This window comes from Acanthochromis polyacanthus, chromosome 10, assembly GCF_021347895.1.
Source record: "Acanthochromis polyacanthus isolate Apoly-LR-REF ecotype Palm Island chromosome 10, KAUST_Apoly_ChrSc, whole genome shotgun sequence".
NCBI classification, from domain to species: domain Eukaryota; kingdom Metazoa; phylum Chordata; class Actinopteri; family Pomacentridae; genus Acanthochromis; species Acanthochromis polyacanthus.
Window position 1 is genome coordinate 27,077,509 of NC_067122.1, and position 26,278 is coordinate 27,103,786.

Consider the following 26,278-nt stretch of genomic DNA (forward strand, 5'->3'; position numbering starts at 1 on the left):
GTGATTGTTTGTCAGTATATGTAGCCCTGTGACAGACTGGCGACCAGCACCCCCCGCGACCATAATGAGGATAAAGCGGTGTATAGAGAATGGATGGATGGATGTCCAAAATAAATCCTATTAAGTATCATTTCTCCTGACCATGCTGTCACTCCGATATGGACATTTCAAATAATGTCAATTGTTTTGGGACACCCTGTATGTTAAACATTCCATTAGCCCTCTCAATTTTTGTAACTTAAATAATCAAAGGAATTACTTTTTAAAAATATTTTTTGGCATTATAACCATGTCACACTACACAAAACACATTTTTGAGTTCTCACTACTTCTGGCTATGGTTGTGTTGTTTCCATAGAGGGACAGGACTTTATATTGTTTTTTTTTGTTTGTTTGTTTTTTTCATACTTAGATTTTATTGGGTTTTTTTTTTGACAAGACAGAACAGACAGCTAAACATAACACAAAACAGTACATTTTAACACTCTAAGTTGCCAAGCACAATGCTATATACAAATTTCGGTCCCAGTTTAAATTCAGAAATATATTCAGAGGCCTATTCATACAAATGCTTCAAACTATGAGGCTAATTCTGTATGACTGATAAGTATATGCAAAAGGTGGACCGTGAATGACAATTGAAACATACAGAGAAGTTCTAAACCATAAAGAGGGGGGCATCAGCCACACTCCCTATCCTGACAAGTATTTTATCCATTTTGTCCATCTTGCAGTATACACATCCTTTCTCAGTTTCAGAAGGAAGGTCAGTCTTTCCATCTCATGAATCTCCTTAACGATTTCCATCCAATCATCTACTGTAGGTGGGATGGATTGTAACCATCTACGAGTGATCGCTTTTTTTGCTGCTACGGTTAATATTTTCAGGAGGTATTTATCGTTTCTTGACATTTCTTCTGGTAGATCACCCAAATAAAGTGACATGCATGTCATAGGAATCTGTTGTCCAAGTATATGCTGCATAATTCTCCAGATGTGTTCCCAAAATATTTGAATCTTAGGGCAGCTCCAGAAAATGTGGTGATGACCCACCCCTTCCTCCCCACAATCTCTCCAACATGTACCTCTTGTTGGCGTTAAGTGTGCTTTCATTTTAGGGGTGACAAAGAAAACGAACAAGATTCTTCCAACCAAACTCGCGCCAATACATAGAACATGATGTAGAAAAAATTGTTTCACACATATTCTCCCATTGTTGATTGGATATTTTATCATTAAATTCTTTCTCCCATCTCTGCTTGATGTATGATGTGGTAGTTCCTCTGCATTTTGTGATGTTCTGATACAATTGTGATACTAAGGATTTAGGCCCTACAGTGTATGCCTGTACCACCAGCTGTATCATGCCACTTAGTTCTGTAGTTGCTTCATTTTTCTTAATTTCTTTTAAGTAGTACTGGCGTAGCTGTAAATATCTGTAAAAGTCATAATTTTGTAAATTGTATTTTCTCTTAAGCATCTGGAAGTTATGCAAAGTGTTTTTCTCAATCATAGTACAATAAGCAGTGATACCCTGATTTGTCCAATATCTAAATCTAGAATCTATAATGTTTGGTTTAAATTCTGTATCATATCCAAGCCATCTGAGTGTTTTTAACTGGGTCCACAAGTTTAATTGTTTTATAACCTCGAACCATGTATATAAGGTAAATAAGCTTATGGGGTTCAGATGGTTTTGGTAATTTGACATTAATTTAAAATCTCCAATCATTTCTTGTACTGGGACCCCCTTGCATTCACTCTCCATCTCCTTCCATTTAGCCTCATATCCATTATCACACCAACCAACTATTATTCTTAACTGGGCAGAATAGTAATCTCTCAGGTTAGGGAGAGACATACCACCTCCTTCCCTACTGATCGTTAGTGTACTATATTTAATCCTCGGTTTCTTTCCATTCCAAATAAATCTGGAAATTTGTTTGTCCCATTCTTGAAACTGACTCGTTGGAACTTTCACTGAAAGTGACATAAATAAATACAGTAATCTAGGTAAAATTGACATCTTAATAATGCCAATTCTTGCACTAACGGACAGTAGGGATGTTGACCAATTACAAAGATCCTCTTTAATTTTCTTATTCACAGTTTCATAATTTTTTTTATACAAAGCATTAGGACAGTTTGTTAACCATACTCCAAGGTATTTGATTGCTTCTTGAGACCATTTGATTGGTAGTCTTTGTTTTACCTCAGGTGCTGGGTTGTAATTAAATGATAATACTTGCGTTTTTTTCTATATTTAACTTGTATCCTGAATATGAGGACTTTATATTGTTGTGAAAGAATGAGCCCACAGTAAGTAAATATATGACAGAAGAAAAGCCAAGGAACTGTCAGGGGTTCCTAGTGTTAAAATCCAAATCATGTCCTCATCGGACAACAAATATCTATGCAATAGCTACCTCAGCATAACTCATAAATACTCAATAAATCCAGAATTACATATCTGAGATAACTGGCTGGTCAAATACCAGCAGGTGTTGCAAGCCACCCCCACATTGTAGCGCAGTTTCTGGCCTTTGGGCTGCAGCTGCCCTCATTCCTCAAGACCAAGCCTGCAGTCCTGCAGTCAGTCTCCCTAATCTACAGATCAACTATTGGAATAAGGCAGCACACCCAACCCTGACCCTGCTGATACAGTGGGAGAGGCTGAGTACACAGTGGACATTGGTCTGGCTAGCCTTCAGTGTGCGAACAGTGTATTCTGAATTCACTCCAGCTGAGAATTTTTTTTTATCATTACCTTCATCCTCTGATTTGTTATATGCATGAGTTTTACCATATCAAATTTGATAATTCTGACTGTTAAAGATTTAATCTCCCATTAACATAACGTGAGATTATTTTTTGACCCTAATGCTAATACTTTACCGTAATCCAACTGCTTCCCTCTTTAATCAGTTGGGCACAGAAGAGCCAACCCTGTTTGCCTGTGTGAGGGGAGTTACCTCCACCATGGCACAAAAACACACCGTTCCATGCAGGAGACAGTTACGCAACTCATCAACCGCTTAGCATGTACATTTCTGATGCCACATGCCTTTCCATTACGCAAGGTGTCAAGAGGCTGTGGGGAAAGAGTTCAGTCACTGAAACATACACTGACGGGCCAAAGCAATAAAACCACTGCATGGCAAAGTGAAAGACACTCATTATCTCAGAATGATGTGATGTTCTGCTGGGTCCTGGCATTCATGTGGATGTTACTTTTGACACACATCACCCATCTGAATGTTGTTAAAGGCCTAGTGCTGCCCCTATGGCATCGACACAAGCTTGCTACAGCACATGAAGTCCTCGGGAATGGTTCAAGCAACCTGGCAAGAAGTCAGAAGTATTGACCTGCCACGAGCTACATCCACAGTGGCCAAACCTCTCAGCATACACCTCTTGGGTCCACAGATTAGTGGGCCAGAGCTCATTTTGGCGGCATTAGGTAGATTTACATGATATTAGACATGTGGTTTTAATGTTGTGGCACATCTGTGTAATTCTGTCTGCTAGCTGTACTATACATTGACCACAGACTTGCACTTTGTACACTGTTGAATATACATATTAGAGTTGTATGGGTCAAAGTCTTAGGTTATGTAACATATTTTAAAATGTTGCTCCTGACAGATATAACCCACATTTTGTTGTATTTGTTGCAAATGTTATCAAGTGACACAGACTGGATTTTTAAAGAGTTCATGGCTCAGACTTTGTCATCACACTGCTTTCTGATAAGATAAAGCATAGGGAAGAACACATTATGTAATTTATTGCACTTTACATCATAGATAAGACCATGCAGCTGCCCTAAACAAGCGCCCTAAAAATGAAAACACACCATTATAAACAGTTTTATCAGCTTTTATTTATTTTTTTTCACATTCCATTTCCTCCTCCATACAAAACAAAGTAGGAGCCGATTTTCAGTAGGCTCTGACCCCAAAGGAAGTCACCCTTCCTTTTCTTGGGGATACACAAGAAAACAAAACAAAAACCCTACCTTACATGTCTTAATGTAATCATCTTTTATTCTCCAACTTAAAAAATAGGCTACATAGTACATGTTTCTTATTTACAAAAGATAAAAAAAAAGTGAAATCAAAATGGATTTTTCAATCCTGCTGAAGCTCTCAAGTGAGTGAGCAACCAATCAACCCAGTTAATATAATTGATACAATTTCTCAGTTTAATACTTTTTTTAGGGTGAAAAACACCCTACCGTTTTCTAACTTCTTCATTCTTTCTGGTTCCTCACTAAAGCTTTTAATTAAAAAAAGGCTGAAAAAAAAGCTTTAAATGTAATGCATAACAGTCATTCATGACCCTGGAGGTGTTTTAACAAATAACTCTCCACAGGAGGTAATACTGCAGCTCAGATGTCCATCTCAAACTGGCTGTCATCTGTTGAAAAGACACAAACAAAACAGTTCAGATTTAAAAGAGATACTTGAACAATCAGTTGGAAATAACAGCACAGCCACACCTTAACGGACAACACAGAAGGGAACGAACCACAGTCCTCATCAATACATTGAAAACTGGCGTGAAAAACAGAAAACACACTTGACTACAAGCGGTGTACCTCGCAAATCTAAACCCCATGATGTCCTGTGTTTACAAGTACAGTCAAGTGAGGCAGTAAAAAGGGGTCAGCTCTAATCCTCATGGTCTTTAGTTGGACAGCAGGAATGGAAGGGGACAGATTGATAGTTGCATGCACTTTTCTCAATAACAAATAGCTCTCAGCTTGACCATGAGCCCAAACCTTTACTCACACTCCTCCAAAAAGCACCATGAGGGAATCATTGCCAAAACGAGGATTTTCTATCTCCCACGAGTCATAATCTCAACAGAGAGTTACCAGAAATACAGAGAAGTCACTACTGTAACTGTAAAATGGTTATTGATACTTGTATCCTCACAGGAGGAGAATTACAAGCTCACATAGTTCAAGTTGGACCACTGTATGAAATACAGTACAGCTGCTCAGTGATAAGCTTCTGGCCTAGTTTTAAAGGTGCGAAAATCCTGGTTATGTCCAAGAGGTCACAGTCTCTGAGGGACTAAACTAACACTAAGAACAACCGCTATGCTGCCAAAAAAAAAAAAAAAATGTTGGCACTGCATGAACAGAATGCTGCACCTATCTGCAGCATTTGCACATGCTGGATAAGACTCAAGACAATGTAAAACGAAGAGTCATGGTGAGGGGAAAAGCTTAAGACCTGCAAGTGCATCATAAAATAAAGTCAGAAGAGCCCTGTGTGATATGTTGGGACAAAGTTGCTCAAGCTAGCAGTACTAGTTTTTACATGTCTACATTCTACACGTGCACACTTGGAAATGTGTGTGCATCTGTAAAGTGACTCAACCAAGAAGTCAAACTCAGAGAAAACAATAACTTAACAGGGGTTTTCTACCTGCAATGTCCTTCTCTTCCTCCTCTGCCTCCTCTTTGAGATCCTGCAATTTGCCCATGGGATGTGTGGCCGGTACCGTTACCCCTGGGATCTGGGGCAGACAGCATGGGGGGGTCCGGGCAAGAGGGGAATTTCTACAGTCCAAGAGAAACTTCCTGTCATAGATGATGCGAGTACCTGTGTTTGAAAAAAAAAATGCTTAGGTCAAGCAATTTTACAGGATCAAACAGTAGTTATTGTTATTTTTGGAGCACATCTGGGGAATTAAGCATTATTACTATCCTGTACTGGAGAGATTGAGTGGTTAAAGGAGAGGTGTGTGTGCACAGAGGGGAGGAATGAAGGCTGCCGCAGCAATGAGTTCTAGGAAATCAGAGTACAAAACATTCTCACGTTGAAGCAGAAGGCTTTGAGATTAAAGCCACATGCTTCATACTACGGCTGGGTAAAATCTTTAACATGGATGGCAGATGCACCACGCATATGTTTGCATACAAGGATTCCTCAAGTTTATTTTCCCGTAGCAGTGACATGATTTTAGCTCAAACCCTACAGCTTGCAACATCAGAAGTTGCCGTCACCATGTTTGGCCAATTCCAAGCAAAAATAGCATCAAACTGCTTGTTGTGGCAAGTTTGACCAGGACATGACACAATTTTTTTTTTTTAACTGGAGTTTGAACCCTTATGTGCAATGCGAGTTCTGCCATTCCAAAAGGAAAAACATGTTATGTAACACCTGTGAGCAGTTCACGCCGGACAAAGGGAAGCAAAGCAGAGGGGGATGACAGAAAGAATAGGGGCAGGGAAAAGGGGGCTGGAATGCAACCTATGGCGCGAGCAATGCATTGCAAGGGGTGGTCGCTGTACGGAGCAGTTATGTAAAAATAAACAGGGTCAGTCCAGCAACACATGATCTGACCCTGACAGAGTGTGGACAACAATGTGTTGCTTATGCAGTGGAATGCAAGTCAAAACTGTATCAAAACTTCCTGCACCATGTTTACCGTTGGCACAAATTTAAAAATATATTGCACATGGGCACCATGCATTAGACATTTACTCTCCCTCCCCCCGCCTTAACTTGAACAGAATGTTCTCTACTGTTCCTCAAATGCAGAGCAGAGAGCGGCGGGGATAGGACGGCCTCCCAATCCGCCACCAATGCAGGGGCCAATCACTTCTGTGTTCTGGCAGCTGACACCCTCTTCCAAGTCACGGGTTAGACAGCTCTTGTTGTCTTTGGGCGTCCGTGTTTTGATGCAGCAACAAGTGACTATTTCATTAGACCTCTTTGTGTGTGGAAAGTTGTTCTCATTGGTTATGTGTGTGCCAACATTGATGAGCATCTCGTATACAAACCAAAGACAATATCAGCAATAAAAAAAACAAAAAAAATGCATACTTGCCAGTGATAGAATTGATTTGGAATAATAATAATAATACAGCAAAGTGGTAATATTTAGAAGCATGAACTACTCCACATTATTTGTTGGTGACAGGGTAGTTGCAGGATTCAGTGTTTGGTTCACTAAGTGCAACAAACTTGTTGACAACATGAGGACTGAAATCAAATGTCACTGTGCAGAGAGCAACAAGGCATTTATCCAACTTTACCCAGCCCGTTTTTGGCTCAGCTTAGTTTAAAAGTGATAATTTACTGTTTTTAAAACAAACTAATATGACAATTACATACTTATATCAGCTCTTGCATTCATGAGTATTGTTCTCGTGCTATCGCGAGATCTTACCGCTGAGCTGTGAGTGTTGGCACGTATGTCCAAAAAACCGTTCAGTTACAGCTGAAGTCAACTAGCTTTATTTACAAAGCCCTAGGAGGCAATTTTAGCACACACAAGCAGAATAAACACGAAACAATGACGCCTCAAGAAAAAACAAAACAAAACAAAACAGGCGTTTCTTGAAGAACTTTTCCTACCTCCAGGCGTGGTGGAGAAGAGCGTCCCCCCGGGTGTCTGGCTGTAGCAGTCCGGTAGCTGGGACCAGTCCTTCAGGGTGAGCACCTTGGTAGGGATAGGGCAGCTTTTCACTTGATTCGTACCCGTCGACATGCTAGCTGTGGTGTAGCTGCTGGAAGCGGAGTTGGACAAGTTTTTCAAAGCCTTTAAACTCGGAAAATATGCTCCCTCTTAGCCTCGCGCACTGATAATAGCTGTAAACTGTGTAGAGCTTTAGCTGAAAGTTAGCGAAGTAAAAGTTGCGCAAGTTTAACTTGTAAACTGCAAACAAGCTCGGAGTTCGAGGCCCGGTGGTGTCCGTCGCTACAAGCAGATACCAAACGCTACCATGTGCTGTATTTGTAGTTGCAGCAGCCACCCGTGATGTTTTTGTGCAGCAGCTTCTGAGACACGTGGGTCAAGAGCTGCGCGGCGCGAATGTTTTTCTGTAGGGGACCATCCAGAGGGGCGGTGACAACGATGATGCAAGAAAAGAGCGGATTTCTCCATCAATGTGTACGTCTGATTCTATTGAATAGTTTTAAGCAACTCGTGAAAACTGTTAATAAAATGTTTATTTCTGTAAATGTCAATGTAATGTGGGCTGTACAGTGATGTAGTGGTTAGCACTTTCGCCTTGCAGCAAGAAGATCCCTGGTTCGAATCCCGGGGTGGGCCTGGGATCTTTCTGCATGGAGTTTACATGTTCTCCCTGTGCATGCGTGGGTTTTCTCCGGGCACTCCGGCTTCCTCCCACAGTCCAAAAATATGCTGAGGTTAATTGATTACTCTAAATTGCCCGTAGATCTGAATGCGAGTGTGATTGTCTGTCTGTATATGTAGCCCTGTGACAGACTGGCGACCTGTCCAGGGTGTCCCCTGCCTTCGCCCGAGTCAGCTGGGATAGGCTCCAGCACCCCCTGCGACCCTAGTGAGGATAAGGCGGTGTATCGAGAATGGATGGATGAATGTAATGTGCAATGTACAATTTTTGTGGTGTAGTAATTCAAATTCATGTGTAATATTTGAATTCAGTGCACAATATTCAATTATCAGTGAGTGTGATTGTTTGTCTGTATATGTAGCCCTGCAACAGACTGGCGACCTGTCCAGGGTGTCCCCTGCCTTTGCCCGAGTCAGCTGAGATAGGCTCCAGCCCCCCGCGACCCCAGTGAGGATAAAGCGGTGTATAGAGAATGGATGAATGGATATTCTATTATCATGTGTAACATTTAAATATAATTAGTAGTCAAGCTTTATCATGTGTACTATTTCATTTTCAATTTGCCACTATCATTACCAGTTTTACCTATTACCTTTTGTATTGCAGTCATATTTTATTTTTCCTATTTTAAGTTCCAGTACCTTATTGTTTTATTATTACTATTTTGTTTGTTTGTTTGTTTTTGCTATGACACTGTGTTTCTCATGTTATGTCATGTTTTGTTTTCCAAGCATTATTTGGCCAATGAATTTCCTTCAGGACTAATAAAGTTTTATCTTATCTTAATTCAAATTTAAGTTAAATAGTCAAATTGACATCATTTTTGATGTCAGTCTCTTTCATAAGAGAAACCTGGCCTCATAACTAAGTCACTGAAATGCGTGAAAGACAAAAAAAATTTGTTTTCATTACTAGATATGTTCAAGTTAATATAGAATGTAAGAACAAAAAATTTTCTGTTCTCTTTTTTATTTCTTTTTATTTTGGATTTCTCTCTCTCTCTCTCGCTCTCTCTCTCTCTCTCTCTCTCTGTGTGTGTGTGTGTGTGTTGCCCATTTTTGTAAATAGTTGGACTCCTGCTCCACCCTAAGACCAAGGATTGTGATGAGTAAGACATGTAAAGGTGAATTGTTTGTCTGTACTTGATATGTTCTTAAAAAAAGAAAGAGAAATCAACTGGGTGAGCTCAAAACACACTAAAATGCAACATATACGACATACAAAAATCTGCAAATTTACAAAACTCCAACTATTTAAACTTAGTGGCCTCTCAAGACAAAACAACCACATGCAGAAAAAAGGGAAATGCCACTATGAATAAAAGTGAAACTCTAAAATGCGAACAGATAAAAAATAAATAGTAGGTTAACACAAATTTAACTAAGATTCAAACCTTATTTTCTCATCCATCCTGTTACAGCCAAAGGTTTTGTAAAGGTTCCATTGCATTCACAAAAGTTGCCTACTGGGGAATAGATCTGGATCTGGTGTCTGCCGTTTTAATTCAAAGCAAGCCATAATAGTCACTTGTGTAGCTCTACTTTAATATGTCACATAGAACTGTTCTTTGAATCAGTATGATAAAAATGAGTGTCTTTAGCATGAGTATGAGAGTGGGGCCAAAATGGGAATCTGTAAACATGCCAAACAGGGCTCCTCTGGTTCCCAAAACAGGCGCTTCTCTACCTCATGCTTGTCCTTCACTAGGGACTCTATCCTTCACTAGACAACACTGCCCCCTACATGGGCTTCAGTGTTGGAGGAAAATGTGCACGTTTGTCACGAAGCTCCTGTCACAGCTGCTACAGATCTCTGATGGAGTTCAGCAGCAAGTAAGGGGTCATGGTCATGTCTGTTTTCTGACCTTGATCTTTTTTTCTTTTTTAACAATGAAGTGATATAGTGTTGTTTTATTTGCCGTTTATTTTGTCCCTCTTTATATCTATTACATGTTGATTAGTTAAGCATTTTGATTGCTTATTAATTGTGTGGTAGTTTATTGTGCTACTTCACTTATTCAGACCCCCCACCCCCACCCCCATCCGCACAAAGCCAGAAAAATCCTAATAAAATAAACCAATACAGCCGCAGCGCTACAAAATAACAAAAATATTTAAAACAATAAATACATACTGCAGGTCTTGTATTTTATTGCACATTTGTTAATAAAGAAATGTGAGGGAAAATGTGAAAAGTAAATATACAAATGATCCAAAAATGCGCAGGTCCTGTCTGAAAAGATTTTCTAATTAGTGATATTCTATATTTTGATTTTGATTTTGATATATACAAGCACATTCAATTTCCTGGCTATGAACATGTTATTCCCACTGTTTAGCCACTAGAGGGCAACATTGGCATTAACCCATTGGGACCAATGCTTTCGTCTGTATACAGTATCATTGCATTTATGGTGGGATCATAGACTGTATGGGTGGGATTTTTCCTATTCATCAAACTCATTGGTTTTATATTATCAGATATAAACTCACTGCAACAGTGACAGTGCAAATGCAGTTTTTATTTAGAAACTTGACAACAGGCGCACAGCTCATCTGTGTTTGCAGGAGCTAAAATGGGTTTGTTCATAGGTTTGTTGTGCTTTTGCGGAATATTTTAGTGTAAAAAAAGCAAAATGCATGTTATATCCATTAGATACATTTCTGACTTCATATAGATCAATACTGAATGTAATGTCTATTTAAAACAAATATCTGACAAATTGTTTTTAAAGCAGAATATTTTAGGTTGAGTCATGCATGCATGATATCTTACATTAGATGCATTTACTACTTACATATATAAATATGAAATATCTATTAGAAATAATACTAATGTAGTAGATCTTTGATACTGTGCAAGCGGAAATACGGTGACATCACAAGACATTTGATCAATATGTTATTAAAAAAATACACACTTTTAATTAAATTAGCTCCACAGATAATCAGTAAAATGATGAAATAACAACAGCAGACGCTGTAATGTCAATAAAAATGTGAAAACCGGGACGTCTGCAAAACCGACATCCTCTAAGATCTTTGTCGTCTAGCGGACGTAAGGCAAACGAAAAACACACACACACACACACACACACACACACACACAGACAGAGGGTAAATCGGCTCTGGACGCTCATTGGTCGAGAAATATGGAATCAGATGACGTATAGTTCCGGGTTTCGAGCTGCCATAGAAAAGGTAACTTTCGGTCATTTCTTGGTTGAGACACGACTGACCGGGTTTTTCTCCGCTGAAGGTAAGAAAGCCTCAAGCCGGCCGGTTAAGCGGGAGTATCACTCTCTGGCTGGCCACCGTAATCCCATTACCGCCTTTATCCCTTATTTAATTTGTGTTAGTGTTAATTTGTGCGGTCAATACAAGCAGGTTTTAAGCTACATCCTCGGCAGCTAACGTTAATCAACGTGCCGACTGTTGCTCAAGCTGTGCCCACAGCGTGGCGGCTTTTGTCATCATCTCGTCCGTCATCCCGCTCTTCGCCCATTGTCAGATAACCCGTTTATACTGTGGTTGAATTTGCCTCGCATGTTGGCTTATTTTGACGACGGACTATTCTGGAAAATTGCTGTTTTGCGCTCCGACGTTTAAATGATAGCTTTCTGCCAGTTTTGAACATGACATTGATGCGCACAATGAACTTGGGCATTTCCTGATATAAAATCGTAATTTATCAGTATATATATTTTGGGGATTTATAGCAGTATTCGTTTATAATTGACACTTAATGTGGCCATGGAAATGTGTGTAGCCTGCTAGGTTGGGTTATGTCTATCACGCCATGCTATCTTCATTAAAATAGAGGTGTGCCAGATCGTTTGCCTTGAACCGCACAAACCAGTGATTTGCAAGAGAAGTGATTCGACTTTTCTGTTATTAATTCAAATCCAAATGAGAGGAAAAGTAGTGTCGAAAGACAGGTGCTTGGGCGAGTTTATTCACAGAGATGTTATCTGTCTTACCAAACTTTTTTCCCCCAGTGAAATGAAATCCACCATGTGAGTTTCCGGGGGGGAAATTCCATCATCCCCTTTTATTTGTCTTATTTGAAGCAGTCCCAGATTTTTGTGTGTGTGTTTTTTTAGTATATACAGACTTGTGTGACGTCCATTGGAGGTATGATTCACCTAAGCGTGAATCACACTAAATGATGTGTTCAGTGATGCCTTCAGGACAGGGAGGGCCAGTTACTTCACTTCATTTTTTCATGGATTACTTAATGTAGCTTAGTAGAGCTACACAATATTTTAACTACTCATAAGAAAAAGCTGTTTTTCTGTCTGGTTTTGTGAGAATGATGTTCTTTTTTTCTGACTTAAAAGTAGGTGTCCCCTAATTGCAGGCAGCTGTGAACTACAATTACTTAGAGTGTGTGTGTGTGTGTGTGTGTGTGTGTGTGTGTGTGTGTGTGTGTGTGTGTGTGTGTGTGTGTGTGTGTGTGTGTGTGTGTGTGTGTGTGTGTGTGTGTGTGTGTGTGTGTGTGTGTGTGTCCCCCTTTTCTGGTGTTCAACCAACTCCGTCACTAAAGCGGTATTTTAGCTGGATGTTGACAGCCATTTCAAATTTCAACCTTTAGTTTTGATCAGTTTTAAGTCCTTCCTCTGTCCTCTGAGGTTATTAGAGGGCTAAGTTTGACCTGAAGTGCCCTTTCGCTGACCACCGAGTGGGGTGAGCCTTAAGAGTATTGTCATTGGTTGTCAGTGGCTCGATCCTCTTCAGCCTAACTCGCAGGGCTGTAGTCATTGGACAGTAGCCAGTATGGTCAGAGCGACCAAGTCCCATACTGCATCGTCCTCTGCGACCTCTCAGATATCCTGCCCGTTTATTGTTGAAAGGCGGACAGGTGTATCAGCACAAGGGAGGGGCCTTGCACTGCTGAGCGTCATCCTCCTCTAAGGCTGTGCGTATGTTAAAAGCTTGCAGACAAACAGAGGCTGTTTTGAACAGAGCAAGAGAGCAAGTAACTGATTCCTCAGTGTACATCTCAGCCAGCATACAGTACTGGAAAAAGAGGTAATCAGAGGATTGGATTTAATGTCTTGCAGATACTCAAAGTTGTAAGTACCTGACTTTTTTTTTTTAAATTTACAAACCATTGTTTTGTCAGGGTTCTGTTTTTTCCTGTGTAGTCTGCCACTGGATGGACTTAGTTTACCAGTCAGCTTCCCACTTTGAAACGGCTGTCGGCATGTGACTGATATTTGGGTGAAAGTCAATTCAGACTTTCTTTGCTTTGATTTTAACTTCTTTGATTGCTGGTAGTTGTGTCACTTGTGACTGATTAATCAGCTATTTCTGACTCTATTTTCTCTTTTGTCCCTACTTTAGCGGTAACATCTGGCAAACAGTGGACCAAATATTTTCAGGCTACAGCTGTGGGGAAAATAGACTTGTGTGGGGGCTGACACAGTCATCTTCCTCTCCTCAGTCATCTTTGGGACCATTCCAAACGTGTCCAACCACTGCTGCCGCTCACATTTCCTTTCATAAATACTCTTCCAGAGAACAGTATGGGTCTTCAGGCAGACTCCACTCTCCACGCTATCCTCCTCGCTCCAGTTCACCTTTTGGTGTGGCTGTACTCCATCCTCTCTTTCTTGCCCTGGTACTACATCACTGGAGCTGGCCAAAGGAAAGCTCTGTCCAAGCGGATAAAGGCACGTTCCACTTCAGGCTGCGCAGAGGGACCATACCGCTCTGTGGACCACTTTGATTGCCTGGCGAGGGAAGACTTCCCAGGCAAGGACACGCTGGATAAGCTATTCAACCATGCTGTACAGCGCTTTGGAGAGGCTCACTGTCTCGGCACCAGAGATGTACTGAGTGAGGAGAACGAGATTCAGCCCAGTGGTAAAGTTTTTAAAAAGGTAAGAATGTTCAGATTTTACTTCTTTTTTTCTTTTTTCTTTTTTTTGGGTGATAAATGCTTGGATGTCAAAATTGTAATTGTAAATTTGTCTGTTAGCTGATCCTGGGGGACTATAGATGGCTGTCCTACGATGAACTGGACTCCATAGTCAGTCAGTTTGGCAGTGGATTGGCGGCTCTGGGGCAGCAGCCCAAAAGCACCATTGCAATCTTCTGTGAAACCAGAGCAGAATGGATGATCACAGCCCAGGCATGCTTCAGGCGCAATTTCCCATGTAAGTATGTTACAGATTAAGAGATGTTAGTCTTATCACGTGTAGATGTTCAGTTAATTATGGCTTATATTTTTATCCTCTCACTCACTGAGGCCTTTTATTCATTGCAGTGGTGACATTCTATGCTACACTGGGAGAGGAGGCAATCGCATTTGGACTGAATGAAACTGGAGTTACACATCTAGTTACCAGTGCAGAGCTTCTGGAGACTAAACTCAAAGTAAGTACATCTCTTATAGCACATGTTCTTTTTTATTTTTATATCTTATTTCCATATTGTTTTATATTGTATTTCCGTACTGTTTATTTTTTATCCTGTATTCTCTGTTTCTGATTGTTTAACTACCTCTGTAAAGTGTCTTTGAGTTTTTAAAAAGCGCTATATAAATAAAATGCATTATTATGTTCAGAATCCCTCTCCTGAGAACAAGAAAAGCAGTGATTTGAGTTTTTCTCAAAACATCTAGCATGCCTATTTGACTAACTTTATTTTTCAATCATGAGATGATGACTTGAGACTGAACAAATAATGAATTGTCAAAATCAGTGTCCTCATCCATGTGAATTAATGAATACTGTACCTGTTGAGAGGGTTTTCATAGTAACAAAATTCATGTCAAATGAATAGTGCTCTGTCTTATCGTTTAGTCGAGTCTTTTATCTGAATCTAACAGTGAGCCTTAAAATAAAAATTTTACATGCACAAAGCACGCTGCAGCAACATCGCCACAAGTGGTAATGGTTAAGAATGTGTCTGAAAAACCAAAAAGAAGAGTGAACATTTGGTATAAAGCCTAATTATATCGTGCATCTCCAGTCGACAGAGTGAAGCCAGTGAGCACCCTGTCCTCTGTAAGTTAGAACAAACTATAGGACTTCACTGGAATGCTGCCATCAGTCTGTCAAAAAACACACCTGGACATTTTTGAACATATTTGGGGTTCTTCCAGTGTATAATTCCCTTATTCAATAGGCCAGTCAACATCCCATTTTAAAGATCATGCGACTTCATATGTGCCAAGAAGTCTTTTAACATCACTTATGAAAGGGGATCATGCAACTGGGCATCCTGTTGTGATACCAGCGTTGTCTGCCGTTTCTCCCCAGAATGTGCTGCCACAGATCCCAAAACTGAAGCATGTGATCTACGTGGACCAGAAGAAAATGAACACAGAAGGCTACCCAGCAGGACTTTCCATCCGCAGCATGCAGACCGTACAAGAGCTGGGCAAGCTGCCTGAGAATAGTGTGTATCTCACTGAGTCACCATGGTTATGTTATTTTTCTTTTATGTGGCAAATTCAGTGGGGAAAAACCTCACATATGCAGTGCAAGACAATGACTGTTTTGTTTGTCCTGCAGTGGAGAGGCCAATCGTGAAGCCCGAGCCCTCCGATCTGGCTGTGGTGATGTACACCAGTGGCTCCACAGGCAGACCCAAAGGAGTCATGATTATCCACAGTAACCTAATCGCAGGAATGACAGGCCAGTGTGAACGCATTCCTGGACTTGGGTGAGTTTCAGTGTTGGTCTGCGTTTATGATTTTAGTATAATGTAAAGCATGCAGCGGGAATGCTTCCGCCTTTCTCCAGCTTTTACTGAATCTCCAGTATCATATCTTCAGTGTTTGAAAATGCGCTACCAAGCAGATAACAACCGAATTTTCCATGTAAATGTGTGCGCGGAGAAGCTCATAGATTAAACACTTCTTGCCAGCCATCCAGGGGTCTGAGGGTACATTCGTGCAGACTGTATATTTTAAAGTGCGAACCAAGCAACCACACTCAGACATTTTAAAATCAAGAAGAGGAACAGAAAACATGTTGTAACTGTTTGCCTGAACTGTTCCTTTCTCCTCCCTGTGCTCTGCCAGGCCCGATGATACGTACATTGCCTATCTGCCCCTGGCTCACGTTCTGGAAATGACAGCTGAAATCTCCTGTGTCACGTATGGCTGCCGAATTGGCTACTCGTCCCCACAGACGCTGTCTGACCAGGTAATAAGCAGCACCAACACCAGTTTGCGTGGTATCTGTGTGTGTGCTATATTTCTCAATGTGAGTGTACCTGCTAATGCTTGTCCTCATCATTGCTAGTGGCCTAATCATTTTGTAATCCCTGACTTTTTCTGGTTTTTTTTTTTCCCTTAGTCCACTAAGATAAAGAAAGGAAGTAAAGGCGACTGCTCTGTGCTCAGACCCACCCTGATGGCAGCCGTGCCGGTAAGAATCTTATGTTACATTATTTTTCCTATCCATCGCTCACTACTCTGTTCTTCTCTTCTGTACTTTTTTTTCTACTGATTTTCACACAGACACCTTTTTAAAAAAAAAAAAGAAAAAAAAATGCCAATTCATCATCAAATGTACAAACAAATCCTATATGCTTTCTCCTGAAAAGGAAATTATGGATCGCATCAACAAGAACGTGATGAGCAAAGTCCAGGAAATGAGTTTCATTCAGAAGACACTGTTTACACTTGGCTACAAATATAAGCTAGAGCAGATCAAGAGGGGCTATGACGCACCACTCTGCAATGCGTAAGAACTCACTCTGTTCTCTTCCGTACCGCTGAGATGTGTTTATGTGGGTTTCACTTGGAAACAAACACTCCGTCATCTGTCTTTGCAGCTTGCTCTTCAGGAAAGTTAAAAAACTGCTGGGCGGACGGGTGAGGATGATGCTGTCCGGAGGAGCCCCCCTGTCCTCAGCCACTCAGAGATTTATGAATGTATGTTTCTGCTGCCCAGTGGGTCAGGGCTATGGCCTCACTGAAACCTGTGGAGCTGGCACCATCACAGAAGGTAAAAGGAGATGTAAAGTGTGGAACAGGGATACTGCTTAAAGGTGAAACGATCAGCTATGGGTTTAATACATTTTGTCATCATGCAGTTGTTGATGTCAGCACCGGTCGTGTTGGAGCTCCTCTGATTTGCTGTGAGATCAGACTGAGGGATTGGGCTGAAGGTACAGTAGTAAAACATGTTGGTACATGCTGTACTTGCAGTAAAGAATGGAAAATATGTTTTAATAGCAGGGTGGTTAAGTGTTGCTGTTTACTCCTCAGGTGGTTACACCAGCAAAGACGAGCCACATCCAAGAGGGGAGGTGCTGATCGGTGGCCCCAATGTAACCATGGGTTACTACAGGAATGAAAGCAACGATCAGGACTTCTTTGTGGATGAAAATGGGCAGAGATGGTTTTGCACTGGAGATGTAGGAGAGATTTACCCAGACGGCTGTCTACAAATAGTGGGTGTGTATATTTGTTCTCTAACCAGTTGCACTCGCTACTGTGCTCTTGTTGTGTGCAAAAGGTACACTATTCATACTGCACTTCCTGGCACTCATCCATTTTCTGTTCCATTTGCATTTGTTCAGAGCGCACTGTGAACACATTTATATCCTTTTTTTTTTTTTAGACCGCAAGAAAGATTTGGTTAAACTGCAGGCTGGGGAGTACGTGTCGCTTGGTAAAGTCGAATCTGCTCTGAAGAACTGTGCTCTTATAGACAACATCTGTGCATACGCAAACAGGTGAGTGAGTTCCCCCAATTTACTTAGGAATTGATAAGGTTACAGCAAATGTGATGTCGAGCCAGGTTTCCTTCAAATCAACAGATACAAATGAAAAGTCACCAAGCCAGAAAATTTAAGTAAAATCTAGTGACGGCAAATTCACCTATGAGCTGTTCTGATGACAACAATACACTAATCAGCCATAACAACTAAAACCACTGACAGATGAAGTAATGCCAGTGTGTCATTGCAGTGTCACTATAAGGAGTTAGGATATATTAGGCAGAAAATAAACACTCACTTCTTTAAGTTGATTTCATGATCTGGGCAACGAGGGGCAATTTGTGATTGCTGGAGAACTAGATCTTAGCATCTACACAGCGGCAGATCTTGTGGGGTGTTCCCAGCATGCTAGAAAAACCGCACTGGTTTAGAGACGTCCCATCAAATTTGAAATCCTCTTCTAGTTATTAACGTGCGATCTAATATGTAGTGGATTAAACGAAGCCTTGATTGACAGAATTTTGTCTCGAGGAATTCTGTCTTGAGGAATTGTTTCAGCCTTCATTAGGAGCTATGTACAGTGCCTGTGTTTGACCCATTCCTATGAGGAAAGTGTTTACAATGGGCCATGTGAGCATCTGTCATGATGGACATGTGTGCCGTTTACCTGCACGTTGTGACGCTCTGCACAATGCTGTTGCCGAACATATGCACTCCTCAATGCCACCCGTGTTGCTTGATGGTAGAGTCCTCTCTCAGTAGGATAATATTAACTGCTTCACTGCAAAAAATAATCAGGAACTGTCTGAGGAACGTGACCATTTAAGGTGCTGACTTTGCCTTCAAACTCACCAGATCTCGATATGATAGTGCACCCTTGGAATGTGCAAGATAAACAAGTCCAATCACTTCTTAACTTGACACGCTTAATGGATCTGCTGCTAATGACTTGGTGCCTGACCACACCCGACACCTTTAGGGATCTGTTAAGTACAGGCCTCCATAGTTCAGGGCTGTTTTGGGTAAAAGAGGGGGAAATTGCACAATATTAGACGAGTAGATTTAATGTTGTGGCTGATTGGTGTACATGGTTAATGGCGTTCTTTATTCGTTTGTCTGTTTCTTGACTTTCCAGTAACTTTTACATGCATGCCTCTCCAATCAATGTCAGCTTTTACAATGATAACATTAGTCTAACAACACAGGAAGATGGCAAATATTGACCCCTGACATAGTTGCCTGCCCTGCTCAGTAATATGGACGAAATTTCCTCATGGTCATAAATCATAAGTTTGTGGCCAAAATAAATTCACATTAAATCTGCTGATCATTTAATTGAATTTTGATGTAGTACTTACTGATCAAATAGTTTCTTACGTAAATAATACTACATATGCAGAGGTAAAACCCAAACGTATTTTGATATTTGTAGTTCTTGTTTAACTCTTGCTACTTTATCTTGAGCCCTTTTCAAACATTTTATTACTCAATTATTGACCAACTCCCCTCCACGTCACCCAGCCCTTCCCTCGACTTCTCATATTAACATTTACTAATCCCAGCAGTGGGAGTGGAACATTTCTTCACTTTTCCAGCACGGATGTTGATGCAAATCACTTTTGCCCTTCCACGTCAACCTGCATTTCAGTTGCATTAATCGTTTTCTTCAGCTGACATTTGACCTCCTTGCTTTGCTTAAACTTCAGCTGCCACTTTTTAGTCACTTTGTTTTTTATGCTCAATGTAAACTGATTGTATAAAGGGGCAGATTACATGAGTTTATTTTTCTTTCTGCTCCCCTTCATGCAGAAGTTTGCTTTTTTTTTTTATAGTATGGAATTGTTTTTTTTTTCTTGTGACAAACGCCATTTTTATCTTCTTACTTTGAGCTGTTAATGTCAATTGTACCACTATTTCAAATCTTTCATATGCAAATATTCAGCAGTGAGCATGCATATGATGTCTCGCTTTAGCCTTTTTTTTTTTTTTTTTTTTTTTTTTTTTCTTCCAACCTCATCGATCTTGTTTGTCCTTGCAGTGACCAAAACTATGTGATCAGCTTTGTGGTGCCAAACCAGAAAAGCCTGACAGGACTGGCCAAACAGAGGGGCATAGAGGGAACATGGGAGGAGATATGCAAGCACCCCGACATGGAAAGAGAGGTTCTGAAGGCGATCAAGGAGGTCGCTGTTAACAGTAAGACTTTATATTCTTCTTAATTCTGTGCTTGTGTTCACCCTACGTTTCCTTGTATAGTGTGCACCGGTTTTAAGTGAAAAGAGCCAATTATTCATGAACATGAGCGAGCATCACTCTTCTCTTTCTGCTCCCTTCTAGTTAAACTCCAGCGATTTGAGATTCCGGTGAAAGTGCATCTGAGTCCAGAGCCGTGGACCCCTGAGACAGGCCTCGTCACAGATGCGTTCAAGCTGAAGAGGAAAGAGCTGAAGAACCACTATCTCCACCACATAGAGAGAATGTACGGGGGGAAATAACTTCCAACAGTTTCACACAGGAGTCTTTCATTATCACCATAACCACTGTTTCAATATGTAAATAATCATCCTGACACCCGGGTTTAGGCAGTTTACGTACCACAGGCTTGAACACACGTAGAGAAGAAAAGCTAAAGCTGTAGGTAGTTGTAGCTGTTGATCCACATGTGCTGCTTTTTATCCGTGTGTAGAAGTTTTGATTGTCCAGGAGATGCACCTGTTTGATGAAAAGGGTCTGAGACCATTACAACAGCGCCCAACTGCCGTTTACTCAAGTCTGTTGGCACAGTTTGTAGCTGATAAAAATACCACTGTTGTCCACATGATACTGATGCTTTGTTGCTACTTCTTTTGAAAATATTAACAAATGGCAAAATCATGGAGACTCGTAATGCTCTTTTGTAAAGTTTGGAGCACTGGTGTTACTGTGCCTTCTGTCTGCAGTACTTGTGTAGTCAAGCAGAAGTCAGCGGCAACTAGATAAAAAATACATGTTTGTTAGAAGTGGCTTAAATGCCAAGTTGTTTACATGTGACCTTAGGAAAAATACTTCCCACTCCGATACAGACATGGATCATTAAGGAAAAGCACTCGTGTTCATGTCCGTTTTTCCACTTGTTTTTTTTTTTCTTCCAATGACGGCTTATTTATGCTTTTGTTGTTGTACTGACTTGTTTAGAAAGGAAGACCAAAATATGTAAATGACTCAGGAAGATAAGCAAATGTTTAATTTATGAAACTGTCAAATAGTGGGGTTGCTTGTACAGAAACACTTCTGCCAGACTTCTTGTGGGCACCTTATTTATTAAAGAACAAGCATGTTTAGCTACAAAATGCTCATTAGCATTCGCTCTGATCAGAACTGGTATACTCTAACAATGTGCATACTTTACCTCAGTTAACAGGTTCTTGTACAATTTGGTATCAAAAGATGATCTGAACTTGACTCCTTTCATTCTAACACCATAGGGGTGTTTTCTATGTATTTTTCCAAGAATTGTCATGTTGATTGTTAAAACTTTAAGGACGCGGACAGCGACAGCCACTTTACAGTTGTGTGGTGAACCTATTTGTATTTATTACTCCATCATGGTCACATGCCTTGTTCACTGTTTCAAAAATAAACATCTTTTCATATGAAGTGTTGTTTGACTTGATTTATTACAAAAAAGAACACACAGAACGTACAAAAACGGCTTTATCTTCAACTATTCCAGTCTTGAAATCGGAAACAGTCACTAGCAATCTTCCAGACGGGCTGGTCGTTGTTGGGTGATGCCTGAGCTGTTAGAAGAAAGTTCTGGTTGAAGAAGCGCTGTTTGTTTCCTTCAAACTTGACTGTACCGCCAGTCACCACAAGCAGTGTAGTCTGGCCTTGGGTTGCTTGTTCTGTGAAAGGAGAAAAGAGACTGGTTGTGATTTAATTTCAATTACAGACCTCAGCTATATACAGTGGTGGAAAAAAGTCTTCAGACAACCTTAAAATTTTACACAATCTCAAATATTGTCATGAAATATCTGGATTTTGCTGTGTGCATTTCAAAAGCTGTGGCTGCATTAGACCAAGAAATACAAATGATTTTTTTGTTGACAAGAAAAACTTAAACAATTCTTGATAGTTTCAATATGTCAGTTCTCAACATTGTCAGTATCAGAGTCAAATAACAGAATGTGTTCAAAACTGAACAAAGAATACATAAACCATCACATCATCAAATTAATATTGAGGAGTCCTGCCATTAGCACACAGCAGAGCTCTAATCCTGGCTGACATGTCCCCCCCCCCCGAGCCTTTCTCACTGTTGAGGGGTAATCCTGTCCCATTCTTCTTGAAGCGCTGCTTTAAATTCTTTGGTTTACACTTTGAAACAGACCTTCTGATAATCCACCACAGATTTTCAGTGGGGCTCATGTCCGTGGATTGAGCTGGCCACCTAGATACTGAGCTCCTTCAGCCAAGTTCTGCTGGTCCTGGATGTGTTCAAGGAGCATTATCTGGTAGAAACATCCAGTTTGGCCTCAATGAAACAGTTCATGTGCAGAAGGGAGCATGTGGGTTTAGAGAATGGCACAATACTTGGAGTTCAATGTGGCATCAGAGACAGTGAGATGAGCAACCCCAAACCATGATAATACCTCCACCATGTCTGACAGTACTGAACATATTAGAGATAATGCTTCGCCAGGCCACCTGCCAACCAATCAATTTTAAGTTTTTAATGGCTTTTTAGGATTTGTTTAGTATTTTGGCTGTGACTATGCTAAAAAAAACTGCACTTGAAGACCAAAGAGTGAATTTTAATGCAATATTTCACAAATGGTATGGGGTGTCCACAAACTTTTTCCACCACTGTATTTTTAAATTATATTTCTTAAAGCCCTGATTCAGAATTACACAGTTCTCTTTTACTCCTGGAAACACATGTGAGAATCATTGATAACACAACAAAATCCTTTGAGTGTGAGATTGCTCCACGCACCATGAACAGGCTGACAATCCAACGTGTGAACTTGGAACTCGCTTGATGGCAGCGATTCAAAAAACTCCCCGAGAGCATCCTGTCCGGACACGGCATTCCCGTTCCACACCAAGGTCGCCTTGTCTAGATAGAGCCTGGTCAGATTCTACAACATCAAAGATAGTAAATATTGATAGTTAAGAGCAGCAATTATATTTTTCAAAAGGGAACATATTGCACACTCTACATCAAGGACACACAACCAGCTTTATATTTGGGGAAAAAAAAGTTATCAGTGCTCTCTGGCAAGCAAACTATCTGAGCTAATCCATGTCAATTCAACCATTTCCTTTAACCCTTTACATCTCCATTTCTTATTGCATTTTATTTACTGTTGATAAATAAATGATAAATCAGTATGATAGGAAAATCACACATATTACAGCCAAGGAGGAATTAGCTACTAAGTTATGACTGAATTACAGAGCAGCTTTAGGGGGTGAAAAATAACACTTCGAAATGTGTACATATGTTGCCCGTGATGATAGATCTGTACTTGGATTGCAATTTTCTGGTCAGTTTAGCCCTTTTTAGAGGAATTTAGGGATACAACTCTGACATGACAACACCCAGGAGGCCAATATTCTTTCTGTAATTCAGAAAATGATTATTTGCATCCATTTATATTTTGTTCAGTGTAAATATTATTTTTTATTATTATTCAAGTTTCATGTGTTTAAACACACTATCTGAGGCCTCAAATAGAAGCAAAATGTACATTGTAAGGCACGTAGAATACACATCACCCATTTATGTCTTATTTTATAGCTGCATGAATTCAATATTTTTGTTGTGGAGAATATCTGTAATTAGGACAAAGGTGATGTTGTTTACAGTCAGCAGAAATTTTGGACTGATGACATAAAGTTGTGCATGGAAATGAAAGTGCTTGCAATGCAAAATCCTGCATGACATCAACTACCAAAGAAAAAATCACACAGGTCACAAAATTAGTTTTCATATGCCAAATTCAGGGTGCATGGTGTTTTCTTCACCACATATAATTGAATTTGTTTTTGAAAGAAATTTTTCATTCATGATTTGTATAAGAAAGCATAATTACATTTTGACTACTAAATATTTAAGGGAATTATGTTGCAGTAAGTTTGAAATCTCTACAGAAGCTCTTACACCTTCCCTGAAATTTTTAACTTCAATATTTTCAAACACAACTTTTATACATATAAAAGCAATAACCTTGAGGTCAAACTGCTGGAATGTGTTTGTATGAAACCCAGAAGGACATTATTTTGACCAAGACAACAATATGTAAAGAATTTCATGAATTTTGTAAAATGAAATGCATTTAATCTAGCTTACATTTTTACACTAGCTTTAAAACTGATGGTGTTCTTTTTTAAATTATTGATTATTATATCATTAAATTATTGATTAAAAAATTGTGTACAGGTCCCCTGTTAAATTTTAGTATTTTTGAAAATCACTGTTAGCCTTGAAACTGAACAGGATATCCACAAGGTACACATTTGTCTTGATAAGGAAAATACAATACAATGCAATAACTTTATTAATCCCAGAAGGAAAATTCAATTGTCTGGGTTCTCATCTGTTTACTTTAGAATTAAATAATCTAATTGCTGCTGGTAAGAAAGATTTTCTGAATCTTTCTGTCCTGCAGCGCAGGGATAGGAGCCATCCACCACCGATGTTTCGTTGTTCATTGAGGCAGATGTGAAGTGGATGATCCATGTTTGTCAGAATGGCCTCCACCTTGCTCAGTGCACAAAAGAAATGATGAAAGATGAATTATTGATGAATGATGAAAGATGCAACATTTCTAACACTCCCCACCTGCCAAATTCACTGTATAGTTATGCAAGAATAGAACTTTAACCCCCTTCTGTAAAAGTGGCTATTATTTGATAAATAGCATGTCACTCACTCTAATATTTGGGATTTCGGCAGCATATAAGTACTTTTCAACAATGAGAAAAAAAAACATTGACTTTAATGTGCTGCGTATAGGCAACACTGTAAATAACATCCAATGTTTAGGCAACTTGTGACAACAATATCCAAAAATCGTCTCACTCCAGTATTGGCCTTGCATCAGTGAAGCTGTAGTGTCCTCATACAAATGAATTAGCATAACTCAAGAAGGGTCCTCGTGTGTGTTGTCAGAACAAAACTCACCCTCCTTTTCTTATCCATGCAGTCGTAGTAAATGTTGACAAATTCTTCGGAATATCTGCATGACTGGTCGGCATGTGTCCTGAAATCCTTTGTGTGACAACCACGTAAATACATAAGGTTAAACATTAAATGAAACTTGTGGAAGCAGCATCTGTGACAGCTCGTTGTTAAAGGCGCACATTGGACACCAGCTAGCTAACTAGTTAGCCTGCTAGCTAGCAAAACACCACAACAACTCTTTGATTTTAGCACTAAAGTGTAGTGAAACCCTCAAACTTACCAGCGTGCTCGCCATAAGTACAGATATGTGTTTTCGAGTCAATATTGAGCTCAATTATTAGAAGAGGAAGTTTAAATTCTTTTCAAGCAGCAAAGTAGCTCTTCTTTCTCTGGTTCATTTAGCTAGCTGCACCTCTATTTTACTTCCGGAGCACCAACGATACCTGTCAAAATAAGATGTTTACACTTTACCTAAAAGAGATAAAACTGTCAAATATGAAAAATAACTGCTTTCACCTGAACTCAGTGTCTGTAGTGATAACACATTTTATCTCTGTTAAATTTTGATCATTTGTATAATTTAATAATTGTGATTAAAGAAATGCTTCCACTTTATAGTGCAATCAGGCCTGCCATTTAAGATTATACTAGATTAATTGAAAAGACAAATGTATTGGTTGTCAGGTACTAAATTAATCACCAACTACTTTGATGATTTTTTTTAAAAGCAAAATGGTTCTAATTCTCTGATTCAGTTTATTAAATGTGTATATATTCAGGTTGCTTTTTTGTTATTATTATTATTATTTTTAAACAAAGAAAAGTGTAAAATGAATATATTTAGGTCATAGACAAAGCAAAGCACTGAAAGATGTAGTTGTGGAGTTTTGGGAAAGACTGATGAACATCTTTTACCATTTTTGGACAATTACTGTGTTAATACTGGGGGGGGGGGGGGGGGGGGGGGATCGACAGATTGATCTACAATAGAAATCATATAAATAACCAGTTGCAGGTTTGGATAAAGGGCAATATTATAGCAGGCCAATGTTGCTTTATGTCTTAAACCTTTGCTTAGACTTTGACTGCATTTAGCACGATTTGTTTCTAGATTTTATTCTTAAAATCTTGAAGTTTTGCAGTTATCCTATGGGCTATTGTCTTTTTAAAAAAGTCATTTTCATGCATTAGTGACAAGTCAGTAGCAATGTAGGGCCTGGAATTACTTTTGGTAAGTGAGAAACTGGATTATATGAATAGGAAATGGTTTTTTCAAGCTTATTCAGTGGTATAAAAAGAAATGGATTG

General features: G+C 39.8%; 3 protein-coding genes and 1 long non-coding RNA gene across 5 annotated transcripts; 2 read left to right on the forward strand and 2 right to left on the reverse strand.

Moving 5' to 3' along the window:
• Positions 1 to 3,858: 3,858 nt before the first annotated feature.
• Positions 3,859 to 7,736, reverse strand: eif4ebp3l (eukaryotic translation initiation factor 4E binding protein 3, like). Its single transcript, XM_022206847.2, has 3 exons — positions 7,377 to 7,736; positions 5,439 to 5,615; positions 3,859 to 4,419 (listed from the first exon to the last, which is right to left on the reverse strand). Exons 1-3 carry the CDS (start codon positions 7,507 to 7,509, stop codon positions 4,391 to 4,393), a joined length of 339 nt encoding a protein of 112 aa, XP_022062539.1. The 5' UTR covers positions 7,510 to 7,736; the 3' UTR covers positions 3,859 to 4,390.
• Positions 7,737 to 7,800: 64 nt separating this feature from the next.
• LOC127535897 (uncharacterized) lies at positions 7,801 to 8,654 on the forward strand. The gene is made up of 2 exons (XR_007944779.1): positions 7,801 to 7,911; positions 8,481 to 8,654. It is a non-coding gene; the product is annotated as an uncharacterized LOC127535897 (long non-coding RNA).
• A 2,597-nt stretch (positions 8,655 to 11,251) lies between these two features.
• acsl4a (acyl-CoA synthetase long chain family member 4a) lies at positions 11,252 to 21,438 on the forward strand. 2 transcript variants are annotated; one of them, XM_022206848.2, is made up of 15 exons: positions 11,252 to 11,377; positions 13,465 to 14,003; positions 14,102 to 14,279; positions 14,390 to 14,499; positions 15,387 to 15,525; positions 15,642 to 15,792; positions 16,154 to 16,277; positions 16,431 to 16,502; positions 16,681 to 16,820; positions 16,912 to 17,084; positions 17,173 to 17,247; positions 17,348 to 17,536; positions 17,703 to 17,817; positions 19,841 to 19,998; positions 20,140 to 21,438. In XM_022206848.2, the coding sequence occupies exons 2-15, from the start codon at positions 13,647 to 13,649 to the stop codon at positions 20,295 to 20,297; spliced, it is 2,139 nt and encodes a 712-aa protein (XP_022062540.1). In that variant the 5' UTR covers positions 11,252 to 11,377; positions 13,465 to 13,646; the 3' UTR covers positions 20,298 to 21,438. The 2 variants fall into 2 exon arrangements, with proteins under 2 accessions (XP_022062540.1, XP_022062541.1); XM_022206849.2 differs by lacking the exon at positions 11,252 to 11,377 and adding an exon at positions 12,705 to 13,193.
• Position 21,439: 1 nt separating this feature from the next.
• nxt2 (nuclear transport factor 2-like export factor 2) lies at positions 21,440 to 25,407 on the reverse strand. The gene is made up of 4 exons (XM_022206850.2): positions 25,251 to 25,407; positions 24,971 to 25,057; positions 22,778 to 22,922; positions 21,440 to 21,686 (listed from the first exon to the last, which is right to left on the reverse strand). The coding sequence occupies exons 1-4, from the start codon at positions 25,263 to 25,265 to the stop codon at positions 21,502 to 21,504; spliced, it is 432 nt and encodes a 143-aa protein (XP_022062542.1). The 5' UTR covers positions 25,266 to 25,407; the 3' UTR covers positions 21,440 to 21,501.
• Positions 25,408 to 26,278: the final 871 nt, after the last annotated feature.